The 22,968-nt window shown below is 29.7% G+C and overlaps 3 protein-coding genes across 3 annotated transcripts; 1 reads left to right on the top strand and 2 right to left on the bottom strand.

The window, feature by feature from the left end:
- Positions 1–4,127: 4,127 nt before the first annotated feature.
- Positions 4,128–5,026, top strand: LOC111315181 (uncharacterized). Its single transcript, XM_022916756.1, has 2 exons — positions 4,128–4,589; positions 4,970–5,026. The coding sequence occupies exons 1-2, from the start codon at positions 4,128–4,130 to the stop codon at positions 5,024–5,026; spliced, it is 519 nt and encodes a 172-aa protein (XP_022772491.1).
- Positions 4,891–10,833, bottom strand: LOC111315775 (putative membrane protein At4g09580). Its single transcript, XM_022917780.2, has 4 exons — positions 10,267–10,833; positions 8,959–9,226; positions 8,659–8,829; positions 4,891–5,459 (listed from the first exon to the last, which is right to left on the bottom strand). The coding sequence occupies exons 1-4, from the start codon at positions 10,527–10,529 to the stop codon at positions 5,328–5,330; spliced, it is 834 nt and encodes a 277-aa protein (XP_022773515.1). The 5' UTR covers positions 10,530–10,833; the 3' UTR covers positions 4,891–5,327.
- Positions 10,834–13,442: 2,609 nt separating this feature from the next.
- Positions 13,443–17,565, bottom strand: LOC111315046 (NAC domain-containing protein 30-like). Its single transcript, XM_089749350.1, has 4 exons — positions 17,276–17,565; positions 15,757–15,929; positions 15,059–15,334; positions 13,443–14,383 (listed from the first exon to the last, which is right to left on the bottom strand). Exons 2-4 carry the CDS (start codon positions 15,917–15,919, stop codon positions 13,857–13,859), a joined length of 966 nt encoding a protein of 321 aa, XP_089605476.1. The 5' UTR covers positions 15,920–15,929; positions 17,276–17,565; the 3' UTR covers positions 13,443–13,856.
- Between the last annotated feature and the right edge of the window lie 5,403 nt (positions 17,566–22,968).

Raw genomic sequence — 22,968 nt, 5'->3', positions numbered from 1 at the left:
AGATCTATCATTTACCTAATCATATCAAAAGTACTTCTATCATCATTTACTACCATCAGGCCATCAGCTAGTGTTTTTTCAAGTTTTAAATACAATATCTCACTAATATTCATTTATCCAACCTCATTACAAATGTCTAATAACTTAAAGTAAGATATCTTATCAGGATCAACTGTCAGTTCCTCTACTATCTCATTTATATATATTAGATTTATGATCATTACCAACAAAAGCCCCATTATAATAAAATCGCAAAATAAAATAATCAAAACTGATACTGTAAAACTAAAATTTTTTTTTTATCATAATAAACCATAAATTCTAGCAATAACAATTGATAAGTGCTATAAGAATCATTTTCAGCAAAAATTTATGTTATAAGTGTTATAAGAAATCCTAAATCCCTGACAATGAAAATTATAGTTAGTTTAAGTGTGCATGTCCCTTACATTATTATCTAATTTTTGTTATAATCTTTTACTTTGTTATAAAATTTCTATTATAAGCTTTTACTTTGTTATAACCAATGGTCTTTTTTCAAAATGCAATTTTCTTTTACAATAAGTTTTTTATGTACACATTCTGACTCAAAAGTTTAGCATGTTTTTCTTGTGTTATTTTGTTTTTAGAATTAGAATTCACATGATTGACTTGATGTTGTTATTTGGTAATGCTTTTGGCAAGATAATTTATAAAGTGGACTTAAGGTTGTGATCATGCTTATAATTAAGCTTGGCTATCTTTCTAGTGATTTTGTAGCCTGTTCCATGGCTGGTTCTTATGAGGTTGTGATCATGCTTATACTTAAGCTTGGTTACTTTTCAAACTTAACCCTATTTATAATCCTAGCTGCCATGAATTATTAGTTTTTTTTTTGTTTTGTGTGAAATAATATTTATTTTTATGCTGATTAATTAGCTTCACTTACACTATAAATTAAGACAACAGTGATGGGTGATCACTTATGCTAACACTAGTTGAGGCCTTTGAGATAGGTAAGAATCAAAAGGCTATATAACAATTACGTTTAAATAGAATATGCCCAAACAGTAGAAAATCTTAACTATAAATTCAAGTAAATAAGAACAATAGTAGAAAACCCTAACTATAATTTCGAGCAATTAAGAACAATAGTAGAAAACCATAACTATTATTTCAACCAATTAAAAACAATAACAGAAAATTTCAAATATAAATTTGAGCAATTAAGAACAACAACAGAAAATCTTAATTATAAATTTGAGCAATTAAGAACAACAATAAAAAAATCTTAACTATAAATTTAAGCAATTAAGAACAAAAATAGAAAACCGTAAATCTGAATATGTCTAAAAATGAAGAACTGCAAAAAACCCTAAACTACAATATGCTTAACTTCGAAGAACAAAAAAAACCTTTAAACATAAAATGGCTAACTATGAAAAACTACATAACCCAAAATATACGTATATATTATTCACTATATTATTCACCTTACAAAAATTTAACAAGAAAATAACAACTAACCTTCCAAATTTCCAAAGCTCAAACAATTAAACCCTAAAAAGAATCAATTATTGAAATGTAATTGATTGAACCAAATATTGGTTAGCCTAAAATAGAGTTTAAAAAAATGCTTACCTCACATAAATTAATAAATGAAATTGAATCAATGATTGAAATAATTTGTGTGGGTGATTAAGGTTAAGGGCAATCTGCTATAAGTTTGGGACCTTTTAGTTTTTTTTTATTTGGTTAAACGTAATTTTTTTTGCTAAAAACTTTTCATTTTTTTCTTAGAATTATAATAAAAAATCCAAATCAGCATGAATTTGCCTAGTCAATTATTTCCTATTCTTTTTACGTGTTATAACGACGCATAATATGCGCATCCCTTTTACCGTTGAAATAAATCATACATTGTTATAAGTCGATAACGTTTGATCCTTATTTGAATAAATTAAAATGTTTGGTCTTGAATTGACCGATTGTTTAAACATTTGATCCTGATTTGAGCATTTAGCAAAAAAAAAAAAAGTACTAACGCTAACACAAGTTGCTACAATATAAAATTTTTTATTTTTTAATTTATATATGAATTAAAATAAAAAAATTAACTAATAAATGGCCAAAAAATTAATAAATTACAATGTTAATTTTAGTAAAATTTTAATTGCACAGAAAGCTTACCAATTATGATATTTTGAAAAGTAATGTTAATATTTATTTATATAACCAATCATAATTTAGATTAAAAAAATATAATTTTAGTTCATAATTCATTAAGTTTACTTCAACTAGAATTTATTAATCCATTGTAATTCATAATATAATCAAATATGGATAAAAAGAAAAAGTTAATGAAAATATAAATCATATGAAATCTTAAAAGGTTTGTTGTAACTCAGTAAAGAATTTAGAGATGTTTTCATACTATGATGCTATATATATGTACTAAATTATTTGTTTTTGATAGTGAGAAAATACTTGTTCCCATTCTTTCTATTCAAATAGTATTTGTTTTATATTTGTTTCATGTAGTATTATTAAGTGGGAAAAGATCAAGATATAAAATTTTAATACGATGACACTTTTTTCATTTTTGTTCAATATATATATATATATATATATATATATATATATATAGTAGGGATCCATTTATATTAGTATAAAAGTTATAAATTTTTTTACCTTTGGATCAAAATTAAATTCATAACACTTACATTTAGTCATTTTGATAAAAATTGAAAAAATATTAATAATTACAATAATATAAATGGATCACTCCTTATATATATATATATATATATACACACACATATATTGATATTTTTTCAAACCTCAAAGAGATCTTTGATTGAAACATGAGAATATTGATTCAGGTTTAGTTATATGAAAATTTCTTCTAGTCACTACTTAAAGGCCTTTACATTAAAAGAAAAAAAAAATTTATCTTGATGTAAAACATTTTGATTAAGCAACTGAGAAGTTGTTTCAAACACAATGCAATTTCACAATAACTTTTTCAATCGTTACAAATTGGAGAAGATTTTACAACAATAACATTTTATTTTCAAAAAAAATAAAGATTTTGTAATAAGTATTTTGATTATTGTATAAAATATTTTTAAAAAATTAATTTAACAACAATTAAAAAAGTTGTTACAAATTTAATAATCTTTCATAATAATTTTTTTTATCGTTATGAATATGATACAAATATTATAATTACTTTTTTTTTTATCGTATAAAATATTTAAAAAATTAATTAGACAATAATAATAAAATATTGTTACAAACATAAAATGATTTCGTAACAAACTTTTTATTATCATTATCAATCTTATAAGAATTTACAACAATAAAAATTATTGTTGTATAAAATATTTAAAAAATCAAATAAAAAACGACTACAAAAATTGTAATAAATAAAATAATATTTTGCAACGAGATTTTTAATCATTACAAATTATGGTTGCTAAAAGTCCATTTTTTAGTAGCAAAGGGAGGCATTGGAACAGAGATAAAGCTGCGATAATATGTGTAATGCCGATTAGCTTACTAGGTAGTCCTGATGTACTCGTGTGGCGCCACGATAACAAAGGAGAATATACGGTTAAAAGCGGGTACAAACTCCTTAAGGAAGAAGAGTAACTAGGTTGACAACATGGAGGAAATTATGGGAGGCAACTGTTCAACGCAAAGTTTGAATGCTGTTATGGCGGTTTTGTCGCGAGATTATACCAACCAAGACGAATCTCAACCGAAAGAAGGTAAATGTAGCTACAGCATGTGCCAGATGTGGTGAAACGGAAGGATCGGCTCTACATCCAGGACTAAACTGCCCGCACGCCGTAAGTGTGTGGAGGCAGTTAAAACTATACCAGGAATGGAACAACTTACCAGATGCTGCGACGTGATTAAACAGGCATGCAACCTTTTAAAAGACGGGTAACTGGAGTTGTTCATGACAGCTTTATAGGGGATATGGTGGGAACGAAACAAGGAAATGCATGAAGACCGCAGGAAAACACCATAAGAAACTGCTGTGTTCATCCAAAACAATAATGCAGAATTCGCCATGGCACAAGTGAAGAGGGGAGGGCCAGTTGATATCACCACCGCAATGGACTTAGCCCAGAGATGGGATGGTGAAGATAAACCTTGATGGATCATTCAGTCACCAAGGGCGAACAGGAGGTACCGAGATTATTATCAGAGATCAAAACGGTGGAGTTCTTGGAGCTGCAGCAATCTGCATAGATAAAGCTAACGATCCCTTCCAGGTTGAAGCAAGTGCTGCAGTGAGAGCTTTAAACTTTGCAAAAGAGATGGGTTTCACAAAAATTATGCTCGAGGAAGACTGTTTAACAGTGATCAGGAAACTTAAGGAGATGGAGCAAGATCTCTCCCCCATTGGTACCGTTATAGAGGAAGCTAAGTGGAGGATGTCTAGGCTTCATGAGTGCCACGTAATGCATTTACTGCGATCTGGAAATATGGTAGCTCACCAGCTTGCATGTTACAGTTTACATTTAGCTAATGATGAGTACCGCCTAGAAGACTATTCTAATGTAATATCTGCAGCTTTGCATGGAGACTGTAATCAAGTTTGTAATGAATTCCATTTTACTTTAAAAAAAAAAAAGAACAATAAAGGTCTGAATTTATTGAATTTCGAGGTGAACAGAATAAACCGTTCAACACAAACTAAGGAAGATTCATCAAACATGAGGAAAAAACTAACATCCACGAACCCATTGAACATCCATGAATAGCAGAAGAAGAAACTTTTCCCTGAATAAGATCGGACACGGTTGATAGAATTGAAAGAAAGATTGACAGAAAAAATAACAAAAGCCAAGGGCCAACATTATCAACATTCATGCAATTCAATGGCACAAGGTCAAATTAAATATCGTCAGCACAAACCACCAAAACTATTATTACTGAATACACTAAATTAGTACAGTTTTTACATATTCTACAGCAAGATTATCATGCAGTGCTGCATGTAAAACTGTCAAAAAGTGTAAATGGAGTATAATACATTTCTAGAAAAAGTTGACTCCCAAATGTTTGTAAATAATCCAATTGGGAGATGATTTGAGTTAGCATAACATTAAATAGGAAAATGAAAGGAAAAGGAATTTCCCGTGTTTTTCATAATTTGTGTCAATGCTAGATCTTCAATATTCTGAGGCACAGATAAGGATCTATCCTCTATTCTTTCTTGGATCTTAAACTTTGTTTTTGGTGCATTTGGATCTTAAATTTTGAAGTTGTCAATATTTCTATTCTTAATCCCCATTGTCAGGAGGATGCCACAGACTTCACCGACATAACCTTTATTCATATATTCTCTTTCTCTTCAGAAGGGTAGGAAATATGGAGATTGATCCAATAAGGAAAAGCACAGACAAAGTCTTAAAATCGTAGAGATCCTTGATGGACCTAAGATCCCCAAGAGCAAGGCCAGCCTGAAAGAAGATATAAGGAGAATCATAAATCAGTAAAAAAAGTTAAGCCAACATGTATGCAACACCATCAAGAAAGACCTTATAAAAAGAAATAAATAAGACACATATAACATGAACAAAAAGAAAAAGAAGGGGCTATCAAATGAACATAATAATGTTCATTGACCTTTCTACTTTAAATTTATGTGCTTCAGGCCTAGTAGGGACAATCAAAACAACAACCCTTCCTTGCTGGACTTTGAGACATCACATCCATACTTCATTAAGCTTACTATCTACTTGCACCTTTTTTAAGCATCAAATTATTCATAGAAAGAATATGTTTACAGATTTGAAAATAGGAAAAGATTAAAAATTAGTTCTCCAAAGCATTACAGATCTCTTCTTATCAATCCCTTCAGAAAATTCACAAAGATAAGGCATCTAAAGATATGATTGGATCTTGTGATGTTATCATCCAGTTGCAGAAATGATACAATTGGGCTGAAAGGTAAAGAGGTGATCATGAAGGAAGTTGGCAGCAGAATGCTAAGTGAGGTTAAAGGAGCTATCACATGAAGTATGACGACCTTGTTGAGTAATTTAGGGATAAGGAAGTTGTTGATTAGTTATGCATAACCGTGTGATAGTGACACTAGGGAATGAGCTATAGTTATGCATAGTGCTACAAGTAATTTAGGGAATGATTTATAAATATGTAAAACGATCATTTCAAGGTCATGAATTCTCTCTCAATTTCTCTTTCTTTTCTGGTCTCATACTCTACTCTCTTTTGGTCTGATCTCTCTCTTCCATCACTATTCATTTTATCACAAATTGGTATCAAAGCTGTATAGATAAAAACACCATGGAAAAACATAAAAAGCAACCATCCATGGTAGAGGGTATTCGATATAATGTCCTCCATGATCAAGTTCAAGTGTTGAAAGAAAAAATGAAAGCAATGCAAGATATTGTTCCAAGATGGTGGACGTACAAAAGAAAAGCATTGAGGCAATGTTAGTCGAGAATCAGAAGGCCATGCTAGATAAAAATAAGAAGTAACTGCAACACATTATGGATTTGTTGAATCCAAAAGGAATATCGCAAGCTCAATCAGAGCTAGTAGGTGCAGCCAACGACAACAGCAACCAACCTGCCACCTCTTTACTCAAAAAAGATGGTAAGTCTCCTGTTGTAATCACTGTGATTGATGACCAAGGGAAATATGTCTGTAAGACTAATGAACCGAGGTTGTTATCTAATACCTAGCTTGAGTCTACTAGTAGTATTCTTGAAGATAGAACACAGCAGTGCAAGAACCATGAATTTATTGAAGGTAGTAACCCTTATACTGCTATTAATGCATATACCCCAAAACCCAAGATTGAACTACCCAATTTTGATGGACATAACACCAAAGGGTGGATCAAGAAATGTCAAAAGTATTTTGCTATTTTTTTCCATTTCAGACCATCAAAAATTAGAAGTGGCAGCAATATGTTTGTCAGGGAAGGCAGAAACCTGGTTTGATACAGTGACTTGGTCAGAGTTTGCTCAGAATTTGTGCAACAGGTTTTGTAATAGGACTTACGCCTATGTGATAGAAGATTTTAATAAGTTAGTTCAGAAAAGTACAGTGGAGGACTACCAGAAGAGGTTTGAAGAATTGAAGTCATACATGCTACAATTTAACCCCCACCTAAACGAAGAATACTTCATTTCCAGTTTTGTTAGTGGGCTCAAGGAGGACCTAAAACCTAGGGTCAAAGCTAATGTAGAACATGGTGAAGTCCCAATTCCCTTCTTTTGACACTTGGGGATAAGGATACCTTTAAGGGGCTGGTAATGTGATGTTATCATCCAGTTGCAGAAATGATAAAGTTGGGTTGAAAGGTAAAAACACCTAGACCATGAAGGAAGTTGGTAGCAGAATGCTAAGTGAGGTTAAGGGAGCTATCATGTGAAGTATAAGGATCTTGTTGAGTAATTTAGGGATAAGGAAGTTGTCAATTAATTATGCTGAGTAATTTAGGAATAAAGAAGTTGTTGATTAGTTATGCATAGTCATAGTGGTGCGAGTAATTTAGGGAATGAACTGTAGTTATGCATAGTTGTGTGATAGTGGTACAAGTAATTTAAGGAATGAGCTATAACTATGTAAAACAATCATTTCAAAGTCATGAATGAAAATTACCACTGAATTCTCTCTCAACTTCTCTTTCTTTTCTGGTCTCATACTCTACTCTCTTCTGGTCTAATCTCTCTCTTCCATCACTATCCATTTTATTACAGATCTTATTGAATCATCATTTACCTCTTACATATGACTCTCCAATAAATTGCATCAAATTGAATCTCAACACAAACTCTATAACTTTTATTTCTTTCCAATACGAATAGACCTGATTCAATTACAGTCAACGATTAACTAAAATGGAGACAAACCAAATGACCTATTCATTGAACCCCTACCTGATATATATTCAGTTTCACTAGAACAAGGGATCCCTGAATCTTCAATAATATATAATACTGTAAGAAAGCTACCATAATTATAATGAGTGCTTTATCAACAAGCATCAACTTTAAACTCACAAAAAATTATGTCTTAAATTTTTCTTGGAGAGTTATAGTTTAACAAATCATTTGACAAACTGTCTGATTGAAATCTTCCTAAATGGTTAATACAGTCCAATGACTCCAGGCATTTGGCTCAAGGTAGGAACCCAATTTAGACATACTATAGCCTGACCTTATGTGCTATACAATCTTGTAGAAACTATTCTCCCTCCAAGTTGTTAAGAGTGCACATCAATTATTTTAAAACTTTCAAGAAATCCTCCAATATGTAGTTTGCCAAGGCAATGAAAAAAATGCTCAGAACAATATTGCCATTAATCTGGGCTTTAGAACAGAGTTAACTTAGAAAGCCCTGATATTTTTTCCTTTTAGCAATATGTGACCAAACATATTTGCCCTTCACAAATTGTTCAATATCCATCATCAAAAACTGTTTTAACTAACACGTTATCTAACATCATTTACACCTATGCATTACAGGGCATAGCAATAAATTGGACAAGATAGAGTATCTGCTTTCTTTCAACAAATCAATTCAGATGACAATTCCAATATTAACAGAAAAAGAATAGAAAAAACAAATCAAATCCATAAGCAAGGCAAGAAAACAATTGTGGCACAGGTGCAGGACACTTACTTTCACCGTTATATAGGAAGCTGGGATTAGGCCAATAAAAGTTGCTAAAAAGAACACATGAAACGGTATGTCGACTATTGGCGAAGCCAAATTAATAAATAGGTTGGGTAAAGTTGGAGTAATTCTCAGAAAGAGCATGTAATTCAGCAACCTTTCCCTTCGTTTAGCAATCTGATTCCACAAAAATACAGATTAATTTGGGTACAAAGAGGATGGTAGCACAAAACAAATGAAAGATGCTAAATTAGGAGAAAACAAGCATGGCAAGTTCCAAAGATGGTAACAAGGATAAAAAAGTACCTCTGCTTGAAAAAATCTTAATTTATCAGGCCACAACCAACTAACCAAGGGCCTGCCAATCAGCTTTGACAGAAAAAAGCAGGAGCATGCTCCAGCTGTGGCATTAAAGACAACCAAGAAAAGGCCTTTAACACCAAAGAGAGCTCCAGCTAGCAAAGACATGAAAATTGTTCCAGGAATCATAAAGGTTTGCATGAAGATATAAGTTGAGCAATAACCCAAAATGAATTGTGTTGGGTAGTCTTTTGCATATGTTGCAATATTATCTCTGAAAAAGATTAAAAAAGAAGACTTTAGTAAAATGAGTTGCATTAAAATATGAACATGTTGAAAGAAGTAGTCAGCAACAAAGTAGAAATGCCTAGCAACAAGAAAGTAATGAATAAACAAATAAATTAAAACAAATGACAGCAATAAATTAAGAATGGTAAGTTGGGCAACAATGCATTGTAAATATACAGATGGAGAAATTAATGAAACTCAATGATGGAATTTCGCAAAAGAAAAAATCAAAGCAGAAGTCAGATACAACCAAATAAAATCTTGACAAGTTATTTTACATAAAAAAAAAAATGGAATTATACTCTAATTGAGATTTGATCCTTTCAAAACATGATCACTCAGAATATACAATTTCTATATGAGAAATATTTAGTACTTTGCCGTATCTACTCCATTGATCTACTCAGCATGTATTCCCTCGCATGATAAACAGATGAACTAAACACTCTTACACATAACAAAGTGAAAAAATAAGCACTAGCGGACAGTAAAATCATGATTAACCATAGATTGCTTTTTAAGCTCTCAGTGATTCAGTATTAATGTATATGCGATAGTGTAAGTATCATTGTAAGGATATGCAACCATTTACTTTCTCAGGGTCCCATCCTCTGGCACAAATTTGTCAATTTCCCTTGGCTGTTTGTATTAATGTTTGTTTTTTTCCAAAAACTATTGACATTCTTTCCGGATAGAATAGAAATGATAAAATGCTCATCCACAACTATCTTCATTGTTTTAGCAGCTTAACTCCTCCAATCTAATACAAACAGAGGACTGTTTCACGTTCAAACCACTCCATTTGTGTTAGAATTATAAGCTAAAACAATCCTAACAGTGCTTTCTAGCTTAAAATCATAAAAAGCACAAGAAATTTAAAATGGGCATTTCGAAAATCTACAATATTCATCAAATCCAAAAAGATTCAACACAAAAGTAAACTTTTCTAAACTCCAAGAACCAAGCATTCACCAAAAGAATAAAAAAAAAAATTTTTTTGAGGTTAAAAACCAGGAAGGGACCTACTTGAGCAAGCGGAGATCCGAGATGGAACGTGGGATCTTGAGTTTCCCATATTCGGTGGCGGGCATGGTAAGGTAGATGCAGAACAAACCGGTAGAAAAGATCAAGAAAACCCCAAAAAAGGCAGCCAATTCCCATCTTGAAACCGGAAACCTTTCCGATTTTAACCTCTTCCCCGTTGGAGAATCGTAGTCTTCCTTGCTGTTGTTCAACAACCCCGCAACAGCACTCTCTTCGTCCCTCAACACATTCCTCGGCGCCGCCATTTTACAACACCGATAACATAAAAGGCCAAAGACAAAGCTGTTGGGAACTTGGGATCCCGCAAATAAATAAATAATAAATCGTCGAATTAAAGAATCATTGTTATGGCATTTTCATGAAATTGAAAGTGTTGTAGGGGTGTTTTTAAGAACCCTAATTTGAAGAAATGGAAAATAGAATTTGCAAGAGAGAGAGCGTTAAAGCAATGCGCTTTTATTTTTGAATGAAACGAAGAGAAAATGAGGAATTTGGAAGACAAGTTTGACGACGAAGAAGCTGGAAAATTATTTTAATTAATTCATTAATAGGATTTTGGGAGAATTTCAGCAAAGGTGATTTAATAAAAAGTTTTATTAATTAATATTTGTAACTCAATATTACAAATAATTATTATATAAATATATAAATATGTAACCAAAATTTATGTATAATCTTACAACATATGTACACCAGTAATTATAAAAAAAAACAAAGTTAAATGCGTTTGTTTTTTAATTGCGCATTTAGTTAATTTTTAAAAATATTTTACTTTTCAAAAATGTGATCTTAACCCGAATAAAAAAACGCTCAACAATTACGTAAATTTGTCTAACAGGGAATGCAATGTACACTATTTATAATAAATGCACATTTAACAGAAAGTATATGTACAATGAACTTAAGCTATACGTACATCAGTAAAAAATTTTATATTCTCAATTTTAAAATATACACTATTGTATGTTTGTCTAAAATATTATAAAAATGAAATTTTTATAATTGTAGTTATTTTAATATATTTTTCTTGTTAAATTCATCTATAAACATAAAATTTTGATATTTTATCGATATACATTTATTATCAATTAATTGTACATATGTGTTCATTAAATGTACATATAATGTTTCGTAAAAGTACATACGACAATATTTTATAATTGCGATTTTGCATCATTGGATGTTGAGTTATACAAATAATTTTAATTTTAATTTTCTTTTTATTAATTTTATGTAATAGATATTTCTATTTCACTAATTTTTTTTTATCGTAATACCTAATAATAAATGTTGCTAGTACGCCACCCCATTTTGTAATTTTTTTTTTCATTTTCCAGTTTTCCTCATCTGTCTTTTGGGTTGGGTGTAGAATATTTAAGTTTTTAGAGAGAATTTGACTTATCATTTTTTCCATATTCTATCCAAAAAAATTTCTTTAAAACACATTCACTTGTATCTCAAAATGTAAAAGACATAAGAAATAGATATAATTGATTGTACTATTCTACAATAAAACAAATACACACAATTGCCCGTTCAAAAATAAGTGAATTTAAATCATATTTTCAAAGAAATTAAGAGATTACCATACGCTTATTAATTTATACTTTATTGTTATATGATGAAAAATATTTTTCTTATATTTCATAAATATAATTTTATATTTTGTAAAATTTTATATTTGCAACATTCAAATTGAAAGTATTATTTTTATCTAATTAAACATTTCAAATATTTTTTAATTTAAATAAACTCATATTTTTCTAATCAATTTTGGTGATTTTCATGCAAAATAAAAGTTTACTTCAACAAAAATAAAAATGTGAAAAGCTCAATTAGGTACAACAAAAAGAAGGCCGTTTATCATAAAATTTTAAAAAAGTATAAAAACCTTTTAGTATTTTAGCAAAATTTTAAGTATTACTTACATTGAGAAATATATATATATATATATATATATGATTTATATTTGATTCATTATCAATAAATTAGATGATAATATCTCATTAATAAGATAAATCATATGATATCAACTTGTTAATAAATAAATTTTTTTAAAAATTTTTTTTAAAATATTTATTTTAAAAGTTGATATTTATTCATTAATAAAATGATATTATCTGATTTATTAATAATATATAAAATTTATATATTATTGTGCATCAAATATAAATTCATATATATAATAGAATAAACTTGTATAGAAAATAGTTATTTATATCAGTACATTTTATAAATCTTTTTATATGCATGTAATTACTTATTTATTACTCATAAAATGTTATTTCTTATTACATGGATATTGCAACTTTTGTAAATTCAAGAATGTTACAATTTTGACTGTGTAAAAAATATTGAAACATTAGTAAATTCAAGAATATTAAAAAGTCATAATGTTATAAAATTCAAAACTAATTCAACTATTAATGCTAACTCTTTAATAGAAAATTAACGTTTTATTAGATTGAAATCTTCCATTTTTTCTCTAGATCTTTGATTTTCTCCCTCATAATATCAACATCCTCAATTTAGTTAAAAAATAAAAGGATTGTTTTGCTAAAATAATTTTTTTAAGATAATAAAAAATTAATTGATATCGTGCTTTTGTATAGGTTTGTTAAGTATTAATACATTCTTCATTTGTAAATGACTTCATAAACTTAATTTTATTTAGTAGATTAAATTATATATTTTAGAGATCTTTAATCAAAATTAAAATATCTTTAAAAAGATAGATTTGACCAATAACATTTAACTGAAAAAGATTAAAAATACTAATAAGGTTTTGATTTAGTGGTAAGAAGGAGGCTTTAAAACTTTAAGATTGCCAGTTCAAGTCCACTATGTATAAGTTTAATTGTTTAGTTAAATTATACTTTATTAGTTTATTATTTAATAATATAATAATTCATTATATGAATGTAATACTTGATTATGAGTGTAACATAAATAAAAAAAAGTTTTATATGAGCGTAATACTTGATTATAAATATAATTTAAGAAAAGATTAAAAAATAATTTTTTATTTATGTTTAGCAGTCAAATTTATGAACTTGTATTTGTCATAAAAGATGGTTGCTAACTTGAGAATAGATATATATTTTATTATATAGAAACCCTGGTTGCATAACTTAAGAAACCTTTTCATAAGTACCAATAAAAATTTTAAGTAGAATAAGGATCAAAGTAAAAAAAAATAACGTTTATAAAAAAAGACCTAATAACTTAATAAAAAAATGCAAAAACTCATAAAATTAAAACGTGAGAAAAAAAGACTAACATTATTACATAGACATATGCACTATTGCGCAATATACAAATTTGTAAAGATAATAAATGAGAAAAAGGTGAAGTGAAAACTTTCTACATACACCCTCAAGCTTGCAGGAAGTCTTCTCTCTTTATCATAACAAATCCATTCTTAATTTCTCTACTACATGTACTCTACTTTTAGCAATGCAATTATATTTTAAAATCTGAAGGACTTTTCAAACTTAGTTCCTATTAGTTTGAGATAAGAGTTTTATATGATCAGCACCTTGCATAAAAAATTGTAAAACTTTAGGTTTTTACTATGATCCAGGTAAGCAACCAAGCAGATGGCTAACGTGTTCTTCAGCATCTAGTTCGTAGTTTTGGGGTATTAGTGCTGCAGTTTGATATGGATAAGAAGTTGTATCAGCCAGCTGTGAGGCAAACAAGTTGTCCAAGTTCTTCCAGTCAATGTATTGGCCACTGTTATTGCTCTTTGCTTCATCACAATCCTCATTTGTTACAAGTTTCCCCTGGAAACCATCTTTTGTTGCTAAAGTTGGTGAAAGAGTAGTGGGGCTATCCAGTTGTGGAAGTTCCATTACTTGTTGGCTGTCCAAAAAATTATGGTTGGAAACAAGCTCTTGTCCTGAACCATAGGATTCATAAAAACTTGATCCTTGTTTCGTGTGAAGATGATGATGAGATGTACTTCCTATATCTGAAATTGGTATTGGAGGCCTAACTTGGCCGTTATCTCTGATATAGTAAGCATGGTTCCATGCTTCAAAGCCTTGCCTGTGATTAGGACTTGGTTTTCTAAATGCCCGGCAGACCACCCATCCTTCTTCCTGCAATTGGCAAAAATATTCTGTTAGTAACATATTTCGAAGGGAACAATAAGTTAAATCCTTTGTTGTTTCTCGATGAAGTAATCATAATGTTCTTATTCGGTAAAATAAAAATGATTTGTCTTTGGGAAGATTGAGTCAGTCAAGTGAGCGTCCTTGCAAATTTGTGCAACTAATGAGTAATGACTGATTACTTTTTCATTCCCCAAAAATATCCTTTTAACATGTTTTGACCTTTTCCCCTGGTAATTAATTCTCTATACAAATTACAGTAATTATAAATGGATTAGTGACAGACTTTGCAGCCATGACTAGGAGTGCGGAGTATACAAATAGCACTGCTTGATTAGTGACTAACATGCTTAATAGGATGCGAATAATTGTAATCAGCGGATTCAAGAATTTTTTAAAATCTTCATTTATTATAGTGAGTGTCTGTTGGGTGCTAAATGTTGACTGGTTTGGTGCTATAACTGGATATTGAATAATGGTAGTGAATGAAGTATTAAGGAATTGAAAAAGATACGTTCAAGGAAAATTTCTGGGGTGTCTAAGAGAAAGAAAAATTTTCCTTTAAATTTTCTTATTTTCCAATCATGGACACCCTACTATATCATTTGCATCTGCCACTGATCCTCAGTAATATATTTACGTTGAAGAGTTGAATAAACTTGCCTGTGGCGGTCCATTATGGGCAGTTTGGAGTCGATACTCATGCATGATCCAATCTGTCTTCCTACCATTAGGTGCACGACCCTTGTAGAAAACCAGGGTCTTCCTCATCCCTATAATTTTGTTCTTTGAAAGCACAGCTTTGTCCCTCCCTGTTGCCTTCCAAAATCCAGCTGCAGTGGCTCTATTAGTCCGTGTTCCTGTTGGATACTTCCTGTCTTTATGACTGAAGAAGTACCAGTCATTTTGTTCATCATAGCCAAGCTTACAACTAGCTGCAAACACCAAGCAAAACAAATATATCATGTGTCGGGAAAATCTGGTTTTGTAAATCAACCAGAACCATATACGTATTTCCCACTTAAAGTAGTCATTTTCCTGGTGCAGTTGGTCCATTAGATATTTTACAATTTTCTTTGCATCATAATAATACTGTCGAACATCGGTGTCAACTTGTAAAACAATAGTACCTTTAAACGGGAAAATACCCCTTTAAACTGTGGCATGGCTTGGTGATATTGATTAGTTTACGACTAAGGAAAAAGTGGACTAAAAAGAATGAGTGCTTTTTATATTTTATTGTACAAAATTTCAAACCCTAAGACATAGGTTTCTGCCAATTAGTTAAATTCTGATCGGTTCAAATCAAAAAAAGAAACCAATGAAAAAATGTACCAAAAAAATATAAAAAGCATACCTTGGATATCCCATGGCTCCATCTTGTATAGATCAATGTCCATAATAACATTTAGATCAATTTTCAGCGAGTTAATCTTTCTCCTGAGGTAATAACCTACCAGTTCTTCCTCAGTGGGGTGAAATCTAAAGCCTGGTGGGACGCATGACTCCAGTTCCATCATGGATCTACTCCTGAAAAACAAAACCAAAAATCAGAAAGTATGAGTGAAAGCATAAATTAAGTTTCGTCCAAGGTTTTATAACAATGTTGTTTAGTTTTGTTATGAGCTATTTATATATATTAATCACCTAATTATAATGTGTGGGATTATGTGAATATTATTCCTCTTCCAACAAACACAGGCACAGCCTTGAAGTTTGCATTTGGCGTAAGCCTAAAATAGAAGGCAAGTTGGAAGAAATCAGACATGACTCATCAATGAAATGAAATCCCAAAGCCCACAACACAAGGGGATAGTGAAGTAAACACACATCTTTGCCCATATATGTTATTTTCATAATCTATAGAAAGCTCATTCCTCAACTCTTAAGCTGCAAGAGTAGCTATTTTTGATTAAATAGTGGGTGAATGATGATGATGATGATGGAACTTTATGGGACCCAAAGCTGATTGGTCGACCCTTCATTTTTTTTTCTTCTTTTATCTCAAAAAACAAAAAGAAAGAAAGAATGTCAGGCTATATATATATATATATATATATATGTATGTGTGCGTGGAATCCACCAAAAGAAGGGTTTTTATCCCAAGTATAGTGTTACCTTATATATTTTGTTGAGTTGCATGAGCTTAGGCAAAGCAAATGGAGAAAAGTTACCGAAAAGCTTGACTTTTCTGGCAAAAGCATGTTGTTGTTGATGTGTTTCTTTGAGTGCAGTGCACTCCGTGCCCTCGTGGAAGTGGAAAATGTTTTCACACCCACCTGCTTGCTAGCTATAACTATTCCACTCATCATTAGCTCTCTCCTCTCTATCTCTACTCATTTTTCCAACACTATGTTAGGCTAAAATCCATCCTTGCTAATTCTCTCTCTCCTAGAAATTAGACCCACAAATTTTACGTGGTGCGACATCAAAGATTTTTTTTTATATTTAAAATTATCATAATTTAAATCTTAATTATTAAAATTAAAAATTTAATACTTTATCACGGTTCGCAAAAAATCAATATCTATCTTACTTAACTAATTAATATGACACCTTATTATATGAATTCATTAATTAATACAACTCTTCCATTTAGATCTTAACATTGATACTGGATGTGATTTAAAGACAAAACCAAACCCAGAAGTCAAGCATATATCTGTTAATTATCCATACACTTCCAAACATGGGGAGGGAAGATCACTTCATATGCATGCAACCCTAATTATATAGCAGAAAATTCACCCACTAAAAAGTAAAAAGAAAGAACCCCCTATCACAATTCACAAACAACCGCAGATTAAAGAAGGGATGAAGCTCCTATATATACAAGAAAGTTTTTGGCCGGTATATCAGACTAAATATATACTTACAAGATGAATTGGCTTGCGTTTTGATTGGATCTGTTTCCGGATTATCAAAAAAGAGACAAAAAAGAACAAGTAATTATTAAGAGAAAGTAAGAGGCAGCTGTATGTAGCTAAAAGAGAAGTAGTGTTGGAAATAGGTGAAATTAAGATGTTGGGCAAAGGAAGTTATATATGGGGAGGAGCTGTGAATCTTTTGAATTGCAAAGAAAAAGAGTGAGGATATAAATATATTTATAGCAAGAGAGAAGAGGTTATTGATTGCGCGTGGGGTGGCAGATGAATGAAAGGCTTGTTTGGACGGCGTGACACCAAATTTTCACGCCACCCCCACCCTCTCCCTCTCCCTCTCCCTCTCCCTCTCTCCCCACCGCAATTTTGTGTCCTAAGATTTTCCGCACTTTAGAAACAGCGACTGCCCTGAACCTCATCTCTTCCAAAACATAATAAAACCAAAACCATATAAAATTAGTCGTACTATTACTATGTAACAATGAATTGGACATTCCCACAATCCAGCTCCTCCTGTCTGTTTGGTGCGCCGCCCTTTGCCATTTGGCACCACTCCTTTTGTGCCAAGTGTGTCCCATGTCAGAATTACAAGCTGTCTATATCAAATAGCTCTAATCATTTCTGTTCTCGCTATCTCTCTTCAAGTATATAGTTTCAATGAGTCCCGCTAAAGCCACAGTCCTTTTCATCATCTCCTGCCCTTGGCTTTATCTCCTTTATTCTTCATAACTGAGATTTTCGATCTAATAATGACAACTTACTTAATTTTTTCCTTTTTTTTTAAATACAAGTTACTTTTCTTACTCTTTTGCATAATCATAACTTAGAGGAATTTACTTATATTTCTTATCTTAATATTTTTTGCTAAGTCCTACTTCTATCTTAATTTTGTTTAAAGTAAATTAATGCCTAATTTTTGCAATGCATATGGTGTATGAGAATGTTCAAAATAATTAAGGTCAACCATTAGAGAAATATTTACAGTAATTAGAGCTTCAGATCCAAATCAGATCCCAAGTTTGAAGGGCTACCATTTATAAAATGTGAGTGTTATCTACAAATCAGAAAAAAAAAATGAAAGATAATCAATTAAACTTAATGTGTTAATCAATTGATCGGGAAATTAGTGTTTGAAAATTAGTTAGATAATAGCTTTGAACTAGTTTCAAATCAAGACAATTGGTTAAAGTCATGAACCAATCTATTGGAAAGGCTTGTATTACAATTGAATGCCCATGCATGGCAATCAGATTGTATGAGTTTCAGAATGAAAATAGCCTCTGAATTTAAAATCTTGAAATTATGGAGGATGAGTTTTAAGGGCAAAGACATGGTTGTCTCTCTTTGTCTAGCCTAAAGTCTCGTGGATATGTAATGTAAAAAAAAAAGAAAAATTACTCGCTCTATCTCATTGTATTTGCTTTCATTGATTTCTTGAATCAAACAAACTTAACTTTGATCATTATTTTTAATGAAATCATAAGATTATAAATTTTATAAAATTTAAATTTCAAAAATTTCAAAAACAACTTAAAATTTTAATTGATAAGGGATCAATTTATACAGTGTAAATTTTTTTTTAGTTTTACATTTTTTTAATCATTAATTTTAATAAATCCAAAAGATGAGATTAAATCATTTTTTCTTATTTTATTAGACAAAACTTATATGAATTTTTTTAGATGAAATTTATGAAGTTCCTTTTTAAAATTATTTAATAAAAATTTTAATAAAAAATTCAAACTAATAGATTGATAAAATTCAATGTGAATATCAATGATATGTAAAAAATTACTAAAATATTATTTATAATTTAAATTTAACTGATATTTATTCAACGGTAAAAATTTTATTAACATTTTACTAAAAATGTCTATCTAAAAAATTTATTAAACTTTTTTTAAAATTTTTTCAAATTTTGCAATTGATCGATGTAATGAAGCATTTCAATTTATCATTTATCATTTTGATTTTAATTTTTATTTAATTGTTTCTAGTAGAAAATTTCACGAACTTCATTTAAGAAACTTCATCTAAATCTTTTCCATTTTTACTTGTTTTCTTAGTCATTGGATCAATTAAAACTAAAAATTAAAAAAATGTGTAAAACTAAAAAAATTTTACACTGCATAAATTGATCCTACTTCATTTTAATTTAATATAATATTTTAAAAAATAATGATCAAAATTGAATTCCTTTCACTGATTCTTTTAATCTCAAACCTCAATACCTAACCAGCCAAAAAGATTAGTGATTCTATGAAATTCATGTTGTTGTACGCAAAGTTTACTCACTGGTTAAGCAAGATTATTAGTTGGCATTCTCTTCCCATTAGTAAATATTCTAGAGGAAATTTAGGTTACAAGTGACTTGTAATCTTACTGAGATGATGCTAGCTTTGATTTAAACCTCATCTCTCTTAAACAGTGGTCATCAAATAAGGCTAAAATAATAAAAAAATTTCAAATTTTATCATTTTATTTAGATAAGTTTTTATAGCACCCAATTAAGCCATTGTCTTTACTTTGTAACTAAATAAACTCTTATACTTTAATTTGTACATAAATAAATCTTAGTTTTTAATTTTTACATAAATTAATTTTTTGCTTGAAATAATGATTTATTTAGATATAAATCGAAGAATAAAAACTTATTTGAATACAATAAAAATATAAAAATTTATTTAAATAAAGTAATAAAATTTTAAATTTTTTTTATATTTTAGCCTATAAAATACTCCTATATTTTAACAATAGCTCAATTTCCACTATAATTGTGAGATTTGAAACTGTTTCCTTATAAACCAAATATAAATAAAAAGTTGAACCCATTATTAATTTTATTAGTTCATACAGCCATTTTACGAGGTGTCATATAATATTTTTAAAATTAAAATCATAACATATACAATCATTTTTTCTATTCTTTTATTCCTAAATTACGGTAAAAAAAAAAAAAATCAAAAGTTGATATTTCATTTTCAAAGGCTATAATAAAGAAGAGTCCAAAATCCGACCTACAATATTAGGGTGGTCTAATGTTTTTACTTTCAAACTTTTTCTGAACAAGGAATTATATCATATGTACTAGCAAGCACAAAAAGGAAAGATAAATCCGAATTACTCCAATGGATGAAATTTACCCGTTGACATTAACTTATCTTTTGACTTTGTAGCTTACCTCTCATTTTCAAAGAAGTAAACATGTCTCCCATTTCTGTTTACCCTTCCACTTACCAAACCAAAGAAAATGGCGTTGTTGTTTATTCCCATCCTTATATCGTCATTATTAATTTCATATAGTTCCCTATCATTATCTAATTATCTTCCTATGTCTCCACTCTAAACTGAACTTATTCAAACCTCCTTGGATGGCCGGTGCATAATGCAATGCTCCAAAAAGTTCACCTCAAGCATTTGACAACACATACATTACTCTTATATATTCATGGATCCATCTATGGCTCTATATGTTGACTTTTACCGTGGTCGATCCCCCTTTCTCATCTCATTTCGATCGATCCTCACTTTAAATATTATAACAAAACGTCCTTAAAAAACTCTTAAAAATCTTATAATTAGATTCCATGAATACATATAATTACTTTCCCATCTCATTTTGATCCTTACTTTGTGTGTTATAACAAAACGTGGTGAGGAAAGTTTTAAATTTTATAATTAGATTAATGAATACAGTAATTATCAATGTGATGGATTTCAAGATACTAAGCAAATATGTTACTTTATATAAGGTTTTTTGTACTTTAGATTGACAGTAATTGATATTTGATTACTGAAATTAAAAAATTTAATACATTACTTATAGATCACATAATTTGATTACTTTATGTGTTAGACGGATAGATGTGATATTATCCGAATTTCATCAAATCTTAAAAGTAAAAAAAGAATAGCCTTTCCATGGGTTTGTTTTTATAAAAGTAAAAATTTTATTTGCTAAGCAACAATTCTATAAGATGGGGCCCATCTCATCAACCACTGGAATCATCAACCACTGGAATCATGATCCTAATCTGATAAAATCATCACAATCTGATGCGATCTACCGACTTGCCCTTTTAATGTTTTTAAAGAATTGTTTGATGGACCACTCATCAAACTTCTAATACACATGGTACTATATTATGACCCCTTCTCATAGGTTAGATTTCTCTTTCAATGTTGATTAGCATTTAATTAATTTTGGCTTTACTCATCATTTCAATTGGAAAAAGTTGTCGATCAAATTAATTATATGGAAACAAAAACAAAGAATAAAACTTAAGAATAAATATGATAATTCGTATATTTATATCGGATTCATATCATATTAAATATATAAAATATAAAAATTATTTGTTAAATTTGTTTTAATACAATTAATTTAACATATTTTTTATTTTTACTGAGCTAAAATTTTAAATTGTTTCACTTTAATATTTTTTGTATTAATTTTATATTATATGGCTATATTTTATTTAAAATTATAAGTTCGTAAAAAGAAAACAAAATCTTAATTGAAGAAAAACCAGCAGCCCCACTTTTGATTTGGATTTTGGGAATGGATAGTTATAGTAGTAGAACTGCTTAGGCAGGCAAATAAAAGCAAGTGATTATTGGTAGGGTGGTGAAAGAGTTAGCAAAGGATCTTGTAGTAGATTCTCTTACTAATACAACCTGATGAAGCTTCTAAGCCTCTTTCTCTGACTTGGACGTGCTACCTATAGTCCTTTTATTTGTAAAAAAAACAAAAAATGAATGGAAAAGGAATAATTAGATGAAGCATCCATCATCATCATATTTGCGAGTTCATGAATTCCCATGCAATATCAAAGTTTTAATTTATCATCCTTCAGCCTTCAAAATTATAGATGACATTGATCTACTTTAAGCAATTGTCTCCGAACAGAGTAAAATTGCTGTGAAAAATGATCAGTTATTATAATTTGGATAATTGAAATTAAAAATTTTAAATTAATATAACAACAATTACGATACTATTAGTTGCAGATTATTATTATATTTATTTATTATATAATTACAAAAGGAACCTTTCCTTACTATTGAATTAGCAAAGACAAGGAGTGAATAAAAGGAAATTTAATTAGATTTTACTAGTGCGCCGCCTGGGGCTTGGGGCTTGTTAAAACTACACATATCCTTATGCTCTTTTGAAAAAAAAAAAAAACAATTTTTTTTTGGTTACTTGAACATCATTGCCAATCTATAGTGAAGCAATCTCAAAAAAAAAAAATAAAAAAATGCAGGTTATATTAATTGAACCCAGTGATAAGGGCTGGTAAAAGGAATAAGGCAGTGAGTGAGTCGTATATTTGAAGCAGCCAAATGTCAGTATGCATCATTCATTTATGAAGCAAAAACTTGAGAGTATGAAGAAAATAAATAATCTTTCAAATCATATGAAAAACAGAAATGTTTATATATATATATATATATATATATAATATATATAGAGGAATAGTGAGCGGCTCCAGGATTTTTTTTAATTTTTTTATGTTTAGCTATAATATACACAAAAAATCATGGATAGATTTATTAATTTTATGAATGAACATGATATCCAGTGAAAAATTTTGAAATGTAAAAAATAAATTCTTCAAATTTTATTGTGTTTCAATTTTTGGAGGTTTCCATGAATACATTACTATCCCATTTGAATCCGCCTA

Source organism: Durio zibethinus, chromosome 20 (genome assembly GCF_047325235.1).
Source record: "Durio zibethinus cultivar Kanyao isolate XHJ-2024 chromosome 20, ASM4732523v1, whole genome shotgun sequence".
Taxonomy (NCBI): domain Eukaryota; kingdom Viridiplantae; phylum Streptophyta; class Magnoliopsida; order Malvales; family Malvaceae; genus Durio; species Durio zibethinus.
Note: the sequence above shows the minus strand (reverse complement) of the source record. Positions and strands in the feature narration are given on the sequence as shown.

Excerpts from the sequence above, each read along its gene's own strand:
- LOC111315181 (XM_022916756.1), top strand. The coding sequence starts at position 4,128 with ATGGTGAAGATAAACCTTGATGGATCATTCAGTCACCAAGGGCGAACA. Across the intron at positions 4,590-4,969 it reads TGCATGGAGACTGTAATCAA|CAAGATTATCATGCAGTGCT; the intron begins GTTTGTAATGAA and ends CATATTCTACAG.
- LOC111315775 (XM_022917780.2), bottom strand. The coding sequence starts at position 10,529 with ATGGCGGCGCCGAGGAATGTGTTGAGGGACGAAGAGAGTGCTGTTGCG. Across the intron at positions 9,227-10,266 it reads TCGGATCTCCGCTTGCTCAA|AGATAATATTGCAACATATG; the intron begins GTAGGTCCCTTC and ends AATCTTTTTCAG. Across the intron at positions 8,830-8,958 it reads TAAGATTTTTTCAAGCAGAG|ATTGCTAAACGAAGGGAAAG; the intron begins GTACTTTTTTAT and ends TTGTGGAATCAG.
- LOC111315046 (XM_089749350.1), bottom strand. The coding sequence starts at position 15,919 with ATGATGGAACTGGAGTCATGCGTCCCACCAGGCTTTAGATTTCACCCC. Across the intron at positions 15,335-15,756 it reads GGAGCCATGGGATATCCAAG|CTAGTTGTAAGCTTGGCTAT; the intron begins GTATGCTTTTTA and ends TGGTGTTTGCAG. Across the intron at positions 14,384-15,058 it reads TAATGGACCGCCACAGGCAA|AAGGATGGGTGGTCTGCCGG; the intron begins GTTTATTCAACT and ends AATTGCAGGAAG.